The sequence below is a fragment of the Triturus cristatus genome, chromosome 10 (assembly GCF_964204655.1).
Source record: "Triturus cristatus chromosome 10, aTriCri1.1, whole genome shotgun sequence".
Classification (NCBI taxonomy): domain Eukaryota; kingdom Metazoa; phylum Chordata; class Amphibia; order Caudata; family Salamandridae; genus Triturus; species Triturus cristatus.
Genome location: NC_140593.1, coordinates 66391528 through 66405287, shown reverse-complemented (window position 1 = coordinate 66405287; position 13760 = coordinate 66391528). Strand labels below are relative to the sequence as shown.

Sequence of the window (13760 nt, the reverse complement as noted above, 5' to 3'; positions counted from 1 at the left end):
TGTGGCTGCGGCAGGGATGTTGAGGACCAGTCTGGCTGCGGTGTTTTGGACGTTCTGTAGTTTTGTGAGCTGTTTCTGTGTGATGCCAGCATAGAGTGCGTTGCAGTAGTCGAGTCTTCTAGTGATGAGTGTGTGGGTGACCGTCTTTTTGGATTCTGTGGGGATCCATCTGAATGTCTTTCGAAGCAGGCAGAGCTTTTGGAAGCAAAATGAGGATACGGTATTGACCTGACGGTTCATTGTGGGCGGGTAGTCCAGTATGATGCAGAGGTTCCGTGCATGGTCCGTGGGGGCGGGTTCCCAGAGCTGCGGGCCACCGGGATTTGTCCCAGGCTGAGGGGCTGGGTCCCATAATGAGTACTTCGGTCTTGTCCAAGTTGTGCTTGAGGCAGCTATCTTTATCCAGGTGGCAAAAGCCTTCATCCCGCTGTGGAAGTTGATTCTGGCTGCTGTGGGTTCGTTGGTGAGGGAGAGGATCAGCTGGGTGTCATCGGCGTAGGAGACGATGTTGAGTCCGTGATTCTTGACGATGGCAGCGAGGGGGGCCATGTAGATGTCGAAGAGGGTGGGGCTCAGGGAGGAGCACTGGGGCACTCCGCAGCTGATCTCTGTAGGTTCTGAGAGGAACAGAGGTAGTCTGACTCGCTGTGTTCGGCCGGTAAGGAAAGAGTGGATTCAGTCCAGGGCCTTGTCGCGGATGCTGGCGTCGTGGAATATCGTGATTAGGGTGCGGTGGGAGATGGTATCGAAGGTGGCCGAGAGGTCCAGTAGAATGAGGGCTGTGGTTTCCCCTTGGTTGAGGAGGGAACAGATGTCATTGGTGGTGGCGAGGAGTGCGGTCTTGGGGCTGCGGTTGCTTCAGAAGCCAAATTGGGTGATGTCCAGGGTCTGGTTCCCTCCGATGAACTCAGAGAGTTAGGCCTTGATGGCCTTCTCGATGACCTTGGCTGGGAAGGGGAGTAGAGGTATGGGTAGCACAAAAGAAAGAAGCATTTACAATGCAATAGGTCTCGCATTAGTTAAATGTAGAGCTTTTGGCTTTGCAAATGGAAAAGAAATGCGGTATCCGCCCATTTTTGTTTTTTTATGTAATGACTTTTGTAGCAATGGCGGCACACCGCACTTTAGCTTCAGATGTTCAAAGCTAAAGCATGGCGTGCCGCTATTGGTACAAAAGTCAGTAAATAGAAAAATAAAAGTTATGCGTCCACCATATTTTTTTCAATTTATTTACTATTGTAGCGAATGGCGGCACACTTAATATGTTTAAAAGTAAAGTGCGGCATGTTTACTTTTAAACATATTAAGCTAAATATCGGCGTGCCGCCATTGCTATAAAAGTTAATAAATCGAAAATAAATGTGGTGCCCGCCTGCCTTTGTTTTTCTATTTATTAACTTTTGTAGCAATTGCGGCACGCCGTGCTTTAGCTTAAGATGTTTAAAGCTAAAGCAAGGCGTGCCACCATTGCCACAAAACTCAATAAATAGAAAAAAAGTTGTGCGTGCTGCGCTGGAAAAATAAATATATACATAAAATGTTCCCTTGCACGCTAGTGCAACAAAAACCTGAAAAGTGCAATTTGGGCAGAGCGTGGCTTTTGTGCCTGCAACGGTGGCCACACCAAAAAAGTCATTAACAAAAGAGTGCTCAGAAAGTGCAAATGAAACACACCGAGTAACAACACATGATAAAGGGGCAGTCCTTATGGGAGGTTACAAGAGTAGAAAATGAGGAACTAGTAAGCAAAGTAACCAAACACAATGAGGCATTTACAAAGGACAGTCACAAGAGCCATTTGAAAACATGGGTGGGCAATGGGAGGAGCTTCAAATCCATATCCTGAACACAGCATGTCTCGAAGAGACAGCGCAAGCGCTGCCTAGGTGAGGCCTGAAAAGTAGTGCTAGAAAAGGAGCACTGGTAGCAGAGATGGCAGCCCAACCAAGAGATTGTAAATAGACAATGCACGTGGGAGGAGCAAACACAAGATTGACAACTTGGGACACGAATAAGAAGTAGGGAAATTAGAATGACAAGGAAAGCCAGCCAGTGGCAAACAATGGCCAAGCTCCAAGCCCCTCTATGCTCGTGGTTAGTCACAATATGTCTTGCAATAGGGGCACATGCACTGATGGCGTGGCTTGAGCTCATGATTGCTTCAGTGCTTCTCCTGCTTCTGAACATCAATGAGGCATAAATTCCTCTATGTCTGTTTTTATAATTTTAATATTCTGAAAGTTTTGAGTGTGCAGATAATGCAGTCGGCGATTAACTGCTCATCTTAAGTGTAGTTGCGATTAGTTTGGCTTTGCTGATTCTCATCTCTTGTCTTGCAGTTTCCATGGAAGATCTCCAAAGATGGAAAACAAGGAAGAAAGTCTTGTAAATCAGCCAATGAAAAGGCTCCTTGCAGAGAGCAGCACTCAGCAGACAGGACGGCCGAGTCTACCTGTGCGGAGAACGAGAGAAACACAGAGGTGCCCCCCAAGTCCGAGGTGATCGAAGACCTGAACCCGGTGCTCGGAAATGGCCCGGGAGGGGTCCCATCCGAGGAGGAGTCTCATGCACCGCCCTTGCAGCCAGAGAACAAAGATGGCGCTCAGACAATGCTGTGCAGGGGCTCCCCTGGCAGCGCCCGGGAGGAGGGGCCATCAGGGTGCCCCACCCCCGAGGAGCAGGATTCTCAATGCGTAGAGGGCACCCCAGGAGGAGATGGGGAGGAGAGCCCGCAGAGGTCCTCCGGAGCGATGGGGGAGCAGCAAGACAACGGGACTGTGGCACCGCCCTGTGAGCCTGAGGCGCCCGCCAATTAAAATGCTGTTTTTGTATTTTCCAAATAATTTGACTCTTGTATAGTGAGCACATCTATCCACACAGCCGGTGTCTAATCGCGGTCCAGGCAGCATCAGTTCCTAAGAGTTAAGGGCACAGTGAACTTGTGACCACAGAGGGCAATCTCTTTTTCCAAGAAGTTGTGCTTAGCAGTGATGTTGCAGGGTGTGTGTATGTGTGTAATCTATGCAATTATTTTATGGATCTACATATAGCTGAGTAACTGTGTGTGTGTGCAAGCTATGCAACCGATCTATGGTTCCATATACAGCTGTGTAACTGTGAGTGTGCAAGCTATGTAACTGGGGTACGGGCCTGAAGGCGGGTGTGTAACTGCGAGTGTGCAAGGGAAACAACCAGGGATGGCCCTGAATGCAGCCGATTTGTAACTCTGACTGTTCATTTCATACAACTGAGGCATGGGCCTAAATGCAGCATGTAAATATGAGTTTGAAGCTATGCAACTGCAGGTGACATGGAGGTGTGTAACTTTGCGGGCGTGAGCATGAATGCAGTTGTGTAACAATGTGCTTGCAAGCATTCATGCAATTGTGTAACTGTATTGGGGCATGGACAAATATTGCATTGTTATCATGGGTGTGTATGTCTGGTGTCTGTGGATGATGTCAGGGAACTACTTTTTTTCTTTTTGTGTAAGCACTCAGAGAGTGCATGTGTTTTTCAGCCGTCTCCTTAATGTACTTCTCCCCCCTCGCGCTGGAGTCTGTCCTGCCAGCCTCACTGTTGCCCTCCCCCATGTTGCTTCCTTGTCCTCGGCCTTCCCTGTGTCGCTTCCATGACCCCTGTGTTGCTTTTGACGCCCCCACCACACCCGTTGCGTTGCCCCTGTTGCTTCGGCCTCCATTGTTTCAGAGCTGTTTACAAGTTGGAGTGACCTAGGACATGTCCCTGGGTATCAAAGTGTCACGTGACACCTCATCCGAGCAGTAGGGACCACATTTTGAAGCGTTCCCGGGTTACTCGCTTCAGTAAATTTGGGAATGTGCTAAAATCTATGTGTGGATGCGTGGGAACGCCCATGCTTCACCCATGAAGCGCCTGCCCAACGCATCGGAACACAAGGCAGCGCTATACGTCGCGTTGCTTTACGTTATCCTTACTAAACTATGCAAAGTGGCTTCGAAGGGTTAAGTAAAGAGAAAAAATAATTTTGCGTCGGGCTCTGCCGCAAAAGAGACGCGAACTGATTGCAAAACCTTACTAAATCTGCCCCTCTGGGTCAGTACATACCTACATGTGCTTATGTGCACACAAACACACAGGGATAGAAACAACGCTGAACACATATATGCACATCTGCATGCATACATGTGTTCACCTGGGTCAGTACATACCCACATGTGCTTATGTGCACACAAACACACAGGGATTGAAACACAGCTGAACACATATATGCACACCTGCATGCATACATGTGTTCACCTGGGTCAGTACATACCCACATGTGCTTATGTGCACACAAACACACAGGGATTGAAACAAAGCTGAACACATATATGCACATCTGCATACATACATGTGTTCATCTGTGTATATGTGTGTGCACATTACTCCATAGCCACGCTGTCAGTGCCAGTGCTTGCTGGGGCATTATTAGGGGGTGAGGGGCTCTCCTAGGATTAACAGCCCCAGGCTCTGTTCCCCCTCCCCCCCCAAGAGACGAGAATATCCTCTCAGAACCTCGCCTGGCCTAACTGGGTGATGTGCTGCGTCCCGGGCCCATAATCCTGCCCGCGTTGTATCTCGGGGGCTAGTTCAGGGTACCAGGTAGAGTGCCACACCGTGACCCATTCCTTAAGCACAAAGACACATCTCTCCAGCCTCCCTCTCCCTGGAGGGTGCAGACGATCCACGCCAGGATCTTTCTTGGGATTCTGGAATTCATGGACCATAATTAAGGATTCCTATTTTCCGTTTTTTCCGATTTTTACAGATAAATACAGACAGAAAACCATTTTTTCCTGTCTATATTTACTTTTAAATGTGGATTCAAACGGAAATTGGATTCTTTTTTGAGAGAGTCTATATGCTGTCAGTCATGACTGCCAGGCCAATAGGTGTGCGGATTGACAGGTAAAGAAAGGGCTTTAAAAAGAATTACATGTTAGTAAAAAGGCTTTAACAGCAGTAGACTGAAATGTCCATGCTTTCATATAAGTGCATTGATTTATTGTCTGTGGGTGTACCCATCATTGGAACCTCTCCGGCTTTCAAGCTTGAATGTACATTTATCGGTTACATAATTGTAGAAATGTCCTAGTTTCAACTTTATTTATTCAAAAAACCCAAAATAAATATGGATAAATACAAAAAAACATTAGCAAAGAATTACCAGGGATAAATACGGGCTGAAACGTGAATAAAATAACTCCCATAAGACCCTATCCATAATTAATAAGTCTTAGAATTTAATGGAACATCTGGGTCTAGCGTGCTGCTCACGCGGACCAAGGAGTCCAGAACTCTGCCAATGGGAGGGATTCCCAGCAAAGGATGGATTTGAGAACCTGAGCAGGCACTATTTTCTAAAAATAACCCGATCACGGTGGTTTAGGGAACGGATGCGCGAGCAGTGGTGTAAAGTGACCCTCACCCTCGTGCCAAGCAGCCGTGGCTGGCTCCTCGGGCAGGGTGGGCACGGGGGCTTCTGTGCTGACTGGGCAGTGAGCACCACACCGTGGGGTTTTCTTTAATGGATTTATTTGCTGTTTTCATCAAGTCTGGCGCCTCGGTGCTCGTGCGACACCTGACACACGAGGGTGAAAAGGTTTTCAACCTCTGCTGGTGATCCGTGTGAGCTGGGACTGCAGCGCCACCTAGGGGGCGCCCTCTGGAGTCCTGGCTCAGATGGCAGCTCTGTGTGCAGGAAGGGTGCGGGTCAGGGCGTCGAGGCCCCCTCTCTCTGTTCAGGAGGTTGGCACCTGACCCTGGGGGCGCCGCCGGCCTCTAACTTACCAATAAGAAGCCCTCAGAGCGGGCTCCGCTGAAGACTGATTTCTGGGCGCTACATCGTCCTGTGTGGCCTCAGGCTGGGCAGTGTGACACTCCCGGACCCTTCCTCGGAGCAGAGTGTTCGAAGGATGGCGACGGCTGGTAACGCCCCATCCCGCCCCCACCACCCCTTCCACCCCAGACGACGCTGGTTAGACACTGAAGGAGCGTCCGCTCCGGACTCTGTCCACATAGGACCCCCTCCCCTCGCTACACCCTCATCCAGCCCCGTGCGTCGCTGCCAATCCCCAGCCTCGGGCACCCCATAATGTCGCTGTGTTTGGTGACGGGTTTAGCAGCTACTGTGACATTATTCAGCGGACGCCCCCTTTAGAATGAGGCCAATATGTCGAGCTCTGCCCCCCCCCATCCCCACACACACTGGTTCGTTTCTGCAGGGGGGCTGCAACCCACTGAGCTGAAGGTGGCGAGGGGCATGTCCCATGCTGATGGCTGGCAGCGACGGGGCACATTCCGCAGGCCTGGCACCAGCAGCAGGCTCCCTGGGGAGGCCAGGCACCTCCATGAGACCTAGTTTCAGTGGCGTGGCTACCACCTGTGCGGCAGGTGCAGTGCACCGGGGCTCCTTGAACCGCGATGGTTGCCATATTTTTCTAGCCCACCAGAGGCCACAGGGCTCACTTTCCTTGCTTGCACTAAGGCCCACGGCACCCGTTCTACGCCACTGTCCAGTTCTTGTATGTGAAGTGTCCACACACATGGAGGTATCATGCTACACGTGAAGGGCTCTAGTACGACCTGCTGCCGTCCTTCCGCCTTGCCAGGGCGAGCTGGCGTGTGAGCATGCGCACTTCAGAAAGGGATGCCAGCTGCTTGTGCAGAGAGGTGCAGCCGCCCGTGCCAGCCTAGCACATCACGAGGGGCGCGAGAAGAACAGAAGGGGTGGGGGCTGTGCCAGCCGGAAGTGCTGCCTCAGCTTAAAAAGCATCGATCCTGCAAAACAAAAGTGTGTGTGTGTGTGTGTGTGGCACGCCTGGCTCTGTTTAAGCCTGCCTTGGGGTGTCTCAATAAATATACACAAATACTTTTATGGTTACATGCACCGAGTTTATGACCACATGTGTGTGCGTGTTTGTACATGCATGTGCCTCTGCGTATGTTCATGTGCTTCTGCGTGCACGTGTGTACATTTCTTTTTTTGGGTACATGATGAAGTGGGAGTGTGTGTTTAAGTACGGACGTCCATGTTTGTATGTGTCTGGACACTTTCTTTATTCTGTGTGTGCAAAGAGCGTGCATGTGTTTGTGCCTGTATGTATGTGTACACGTACGCATGTGAGCACGTGTTTGTGTAATTGTGTGTTTGGGGGCGTGTTTGTGTGGGGGAGCAGATGTGTTTATCGCCCTCCCCCACTCCAAGTAGCACAATATTGCTTCCACCCGCACACCGAGGCTAGAAGTTGCGAGTGTTTCTACCTCCGCAATCTTCTTCTCACGCCCTAGCGCTTCGTCTGAATGAAGCACTCGGGCAGCGCTGCCTGCCCCTCGTGAACCAATATTCAGCCTTAAAAGTCTCCTTTCTACAGATGAAATATTAAATACCCAAGTTGTGTGTAATGACGCTTTTATTCCTACCTGGCTGATGTGCGAGCAGGGCCTGTTAGTGCCGGATGGACAGGCCGGGTCCTGCTTTCTTCTGATGAATGTGCCTGCTGAAGTGTGTGTGAGCAGGCACTGTTAGTGCCGCGCGGGCAGGCCCTGCTCTTTGAGGTCTGTTAGTGATGGGTGGACAGGCCCTGTTAGTGCTCTGTGGGCAGGCCCTGCTTTTTGAGGTCTGTTAGTGATGGGTGGACAGGCCCTGTTAGTGCTCTGTGGGCAGGCCCTGCTTTTTGAGGTCTGTTAGTGATGGGTGGACAGGCCCTGTTAGTGCTCTGTGGGCAGGCCCTGCTCTTTGAGGTCTGTTAGTGATGGGTGGACAGGCCCTGTTAGTGCTCTGTGGGCAGGCCCTGCTTTTTGAGGTCTGTTAGTGATGGGTGGACAGGCCCTGTTAGTGCTCTGTGGGCAGGCCCTGCTCTTTGAGGTCTGTTAGTGATGGGTGGACAGGCCCTGTTAGTGCTCCGTGGGCAGGCCCTGCTCTTTGAGGTCTGTTAGTGATGGGTGGGCAGGCCCTGTTAGTGCCGGGTGGGTAGGCCTTCCACTTTGAGGTCCATCGTGATGGGTGGACAGGCCCGGTTAGTGCCGTGTGTGCAGGCCTTGCTCTTTGAGGTCTGTTAGTGATGGGTGGACAGGCCCTGTTAGTGCTCTGTGGGCAGGCCCTGCTCTATAAGGTCTGTTAGTGCCGGGTGGGTAGGCCTTGCTCTTTGAGGTCTGTTAGTGATGGGTGGACAGGCCCTGTTAGTGCTGCGTGGGCAGGCCCTGCTCTTTGAGGTCTGTTAGTGAAGGATGGAGAGCCTCTGTTACTGCTGGGTGGGCAGGCCCTGCTCTTTGAGGTCTGTTAGTGATGGGTGGGCAGGCCCTGCTCTTTGTGTTTTGTTAGTGATGGGTGGGCAGGCCCTATTTGTGCCAGGTGGGCAGGCCCTGCTCTTTGAGGTCTGTTAGAGATGGATGGACAGGCCCTGTTAGTGCTCTGTGGGCAGGCCCTGCTTTTTGAGGTCTGTTAGTGATGGGTGGACAGGCCCTGTTAGTGCCGTGTGTGCAGGCCCTGCTCTTTAAGGTCTGTTAGTGATGGGTGGACAGGCCCTGTTAGTGCCCTGTGTGCAGGCCCTGCTCTTTGAGGTCTGTTAGTGATGGGTGGACAGGCCCTGTTAGTGCTCTGTGGGCAGGCCCTGCTCTTTGAGGTCTGTTAGTGATGGGTGGACAGGCCCTGTTAGTGCTCCGTGGGCAGGCCCTGCTCTTTGAGGTCTGTTAGTGATGGATGGACAGGCTCTGTTAGTGCCGGGTGGGCAGGCCCTGCTCTTTGAGGTCTGTTAGTGATGGGTGGACAAGCCCTGTTAATGCTCTGTGGGCAGGCCCTGCTCTTTGTGGCCTGTTGGTGATGGGTGGACAAGCCCTGTTAGTGCCCTGTGGGCAGGCCCTTTTAGTGATGGGTGGACTGGCCCTGCCCTGCGGTCCGCTGATGTATGTACCTTCTAACATGTGTGGCACAGGGCCTGTTAGCACTGAGTGGGCACGCCCTGGGGCTGCTGTGTGGGCAGGCCCTGTCCTGGTGTCCGCTGATGCACTCTGCTCTCTGTACCCGACTGTAGCTGGCACTGTTAGCAATAAAGAGCCCTGGCACAATCGTGGCTGTCTGTCTGGCACTCTGTCTCCAAGCTCCGGGCCCCGCAGACACCCACAGACCCCCGCAGGGTAGGGGGGCTTCTGACGTGGCGCTTGATGGACGATGTGTGTTTACTGCTGGGGAGCGAAGCGCAGAGAGCGACCCCCCCCCCCCCCCCCCAGGCAGAAGCCCACCGAAGCATCCACGCACATGGCCTGTCAGCGAAGCTGCTAAAAAAAGACAAACCTACCTCGTGCTGCCCCAATTACTGAAGAATTAAGCGGGGGAGGGGCTTTAAACACCGGTGCGAGTAAAAAAAACAAAGTGTATTTTCTAAATGTACCGAACACTCCGGATATGAACCGAAGCGAATCTCTGAGCGGCCCAAACACTGCTGGGCGGACTCAGTGACCAGCAGAATGTCATACATGGGGGGAGGGGGAGGGGGGGGGGCACAGGCGCTCCAGGCAGTGGAGTGCCCTTTCAAATGATGATCACACATCAGAGAAATGCATTTATTTATTTCATTTATTTATAAAGCGCTACCGCCTACACTCATCCCCACGGGGATATCACGGCGCTAGATCACGTATAAACCTTGTAGCCGCTTCACACACATTTATAAACAGTGCTTTAAATGGGAAAAAACATAGCCCAGGTGCTCATTTAAATGGGGCGAGTGGGCGGGGCTAAGAGCAAGGCATGCTGAGACCATACCCATTGACTTCAATACTGGTTGCAGCAGGTACCCAAACACACGAGAAATGCGTTTCTATAAACAAAACAGGTTAACTCGTTACATGAAACGAAAGCCAAATGCGGTGATGTTTTAACATTTACTTGTTTTATAACATTTGCAGCTTCCATACTGTTATTTGCTGTTGCTTGGCGCAACAATTAATCAATCAATCAGGTGTTTGTTAAGCGTGACTACTCACCCGTAAGGGTCTCAAGGCGCTTGGGGGTGGGGGGGGTCGCAGGTTCCAGTCCATCAAGGAGGGGGTCTGTCGAAGAGCCAGGTTTTGAGGTTTCTTGTGAAGATGGGGAGGAATGTTGTCTGTCTGAGGTGGAGCGGAAGGTCGTTCCAGGCTCTGGCCGCACGGAAGGAGAAGGAGCGGCCTCCTGATCTGGTCTTTCTGGTGCGGGGGACCACGGTGTAGGAGAGCTGGGCTGATCGTAGGGTCCTTTGGGGTGCGTGGAATTTGAGTCGGCTGTTCAGGTATGCTGGTCCGGTGTCGTGCAGGGCCTTGTGAGCAGGGCCGGCTTTAGAGCTGGTGGCGCCCAGTGCGACAATCATTTTTGGCGTCCCCGCACTCTATTATTACCTCCTCTACCACAGGGCAAAAGTGCCCCTCATTTCTCCAATCATAATTTATTGCAAAACACAGTGCCCCCCTGAGGTCAGCGCCCCCCTTCCCAGGTCAGCGCCTAGTGCGACCGCACCAGTCGCACTGCCCTAAAGCCGGCCCTGCTTGTGAGCGTGGGTTAGCATCTTGAAGGTGACTCTAGCTTCGATGGGGAGCCAGTGGAGTGTGTGCAGGTGCTGGGAGATGTGGCAGTGTCTTGGCAGGTTGAGGACCAGTCTTGCAGCAGCGTTCTGGATGTTCTGTAGCTTGAGGTTTTTGTTTATTCCGGCGTAGAGTGTGTTACCGTAGTCGAGCCTGCTGGTGACCAGGGCATGAGTGACGGTCTTTCTGTGTTCGAGGGGGATCCATTTGAATGTCGTACGTAGGAGGCGGAGGTTGTGGAAGCAGGAGGACGAGACGGAGTTGATCTGGCGGTCCATTTTGAGCTCTGAGTCCAGGATGATTCCCAGGTTGCGTGCATGGTCCGTGGGGGTGGGCGGACATCCGAGGGCGGGATGCCATCAGGTGTCATTCCAGGCGTCTGGATTTGGGCCCATGATGAGTACTTCCGTTTTGTTGGTGTTTAGTTTTAGGCAGCTGTTTTTCATCCATTTGGCGATGGCTTCCATGCCTTCTCGAAAGTTGTATCTGGCGGTGTTGGGTTCGTTGGATAGGGAGAGGAGGAGTTGGGTGTTATTTGCGTATGACACAATGTTGAGTCTGCAAGTTCTGACGATATATTCTCGAGCTCGCACACAGAAAAAATCAAGCAGACGTGCACACACAAAGCATTCCACACATTTCCTTTAATATACTTCCCAAGAGTGTCTCGAATCTCCCCCTCCCCTTTCTCTCTCTTTTTTCCTCACACAAAAACAGGCAAACAGACAAACATAAGCAGACAGTCACGCAAAAGAATTGGGTAGGATTAAAGCCATTTTATCTCGTTACCTTCCTTTGCTTTCTTAATAGCGCTGTCACCGGTCTGCCTGGATTCCTGTGTTTGCAACACAGCATGATGGTGAACACCAGCCTGGTATACAAGTGCGCCCACGCTGAAGAGTTCAGCGGGGGCTCATCTCACCAGTCGCGGCTCCAGAAGTGCCTTAGCTGTCAGAGACAGGTCACCAGCAGTAGCAGCCAATGCGCCTACCATTTCATGAGTACCGGTACTCTCCCTGGCAGTAGAAAAAGTGCCGGTACTCAGAGTGCTAAAAATAAGAAGTGCCAGTACTCAGTACCTGTGAGTACCAGCCCATTTAGAGCACTGCTTATTATGTAAATAACCAGGCCTTTAACCTCTTCCGGATCCTAGCAGGGTCCGAAGTCAGGCGAAGGACAGCAGGTAACACGTTCCAACGAGCAAAAGACACACCGCCTGTTGGAATACGAGGCAGCATCTGTGAGGCCTGCACAAATAACATGACTACATTTGTCCTTCACTGGGAACCAAACACCCAATTGTAGCGCCTGACTCTCAGAGGGTAGCGTTGCAGAGCAGTCTGAGGCTTACTCAAGGGAGGTGGTGTGGGCTAGTAATCGCCATTTGCAGGTGCACAAAAATAACACTCAATAATTGATTGTCCAGTCTGTACTTTGCTTTATAAAAGTAAGAGTACATTTATTAAACACACACACTACTCAATACTATGCACCAATTTACAAATATACATAAGCTGTTGGAATTACTTTGTGACATTGCATAACATCTCCACCCCTCCCGCAAAGGGGGGTGGGGTCTAGTACCACCACTCCCATGTATGCACATCAACTTGCCCCCAATGCAGATAGTTGAACATAACCTGTAGCGAGAGCCCTGCTCACTGGCACCATCCTTGTGGCGACCCACCCCATTACCTCAACAAGCATTAACAAGGGGTAAACCTGCCTTGGTGACACATGACCCTGACTGAGCATCTCCTACTGACCATAAAGTATGCACCTCTATATCTTAAGGGCTAGCAGTCTGGGGTCTTCACCCAAGCGCAGCAGCAAGAATCCATGTTTACGCACACTTTAGAATGACAGTACTCATCACCTTGGTTGATCATATGAATGCATTGCAATTACAGCCCCTAAAGGCATCACAGATGAAATCCCAGGATTGCGCATATACAGCCAGACACCCTAGCAGGACTGTCTGGCAACATAGCCCCACTTGGCTTATGACATCTCCTTACACATGTGACTTACAGTCCCTTCAAAAGAAGTACTCCTGGCAACTACACTTCTCCTGCAGTGCGCCTCCTTACTTTAAAAGGAATCACAGGTAAAAGCATGGGATTAAGTAAATACAGCCAGACCCCCTAGCAGGAAGGTCCAGCAACATAACTCCATTTAGCTTAACATCACTTTACACAGGTACTTCACTTCACACATGTGACTTTCAGTCCACCTAAAAAGAAATAACCAATAGTAAATGCATTTTGGTGCAATTACACCACTTCACCTCCAGGGGATGCCCTTCTCCAGACATCCCCAACTCAGCCCTTCACTCCATGATGCACTTCATAGTACACCCTCAGCTGTAGAACATACGTTCCAGCCTAGAAGGTGTTAAAGGCTGGCTGAGCACTTGAGGGGTTATTCTTTCAGATGCCCTGTGAAACTTATGGGTGGACTGTTCTTCTTTATGCTGGGGGAGGCTGCGGTGCTCCTGCAGCCCCCCTGTACCCCCTTTTACACATGAGGGTGGCCCCCTCCTCTGGGGGCAACCCAGCACCAAAACGGCAGATTTCTTCGTGCTGGGGGGGGGGGGGGGGGGGGGGAAGACTGCACTTCTCCAGCAGCTCCCCCAGCACCTTTTCACATGTGAGGGTGACCCCCCTCCTTTGGGGGCCACAAAGCACCAAAACGGCAGATTTCCAAATGCCTGGCGAGGCATTATGGGGCGCTTCATGCTCCTCTTTACCAGCCCCAGCCACTGGGAACACTCTCCTCCACCCTCGGGGTTTCTGATTCAGCAGGGTGCTGTCTTCACTGGCTCCCTGCGCCAGCCTTTCGCCTGGCTCTCCTCCGTGGCCTCTCTTCTCCCTGCGCAGAGGCCATTGCTCCTGCGCACCGGTCCTGGGCTCTTCTTCTGGTGCTCTTAGGGTCCTGGGGGCAGTCAGGGGGTCTCTCCTTCCAACTGCCCATTGCGCCAGGCTCCAGCACCTTCAGCCTCAGATGACCACACCCCAGAGAGAGCTTCTCTTCTTGTGCAAGCACTTTTTAAAAGTTGAGTAGGGGGCTGGCAGGAAGTCCCTGTTGGTCCCATCAAACAGCGACACATCACTTTCCTGCCCCTGCTCCCTCCTTCTTATCCAGCCTCTGGAATTGTTAAAAAATGGCGTCCTCCAGTGTCTCTG

General features: G+C 51.6%; 1 protein-coding gene across 2 annotated transcripts in view; it reads left to right on the top strand.

Moving 5' to 3' along the window:
- The window catches only part of RFTN1 (raftlin, lipid raft linker 1), a 442525-nt gene extending 433436 nt beyond the window's left edge, over positions 1–9089 (top strand). For both annotated transcript variants that reach the window (XM_085630441.1, XM_085630442.1), the window contains exon 10: positions 2340–9089. In XM_085630441.1, the coding sequence (XP_085486567.1) occupies positions 2340–2816 (477 nt within the window). In that variant the 3' untranslated portion in view covers positions 2817–9089. The remainder of the gene's footprint in view (positions 1–2339) is intronic.
- The last annotated feature ends 4671 nt before the right edge of the window (positions 9090–13760 follow it).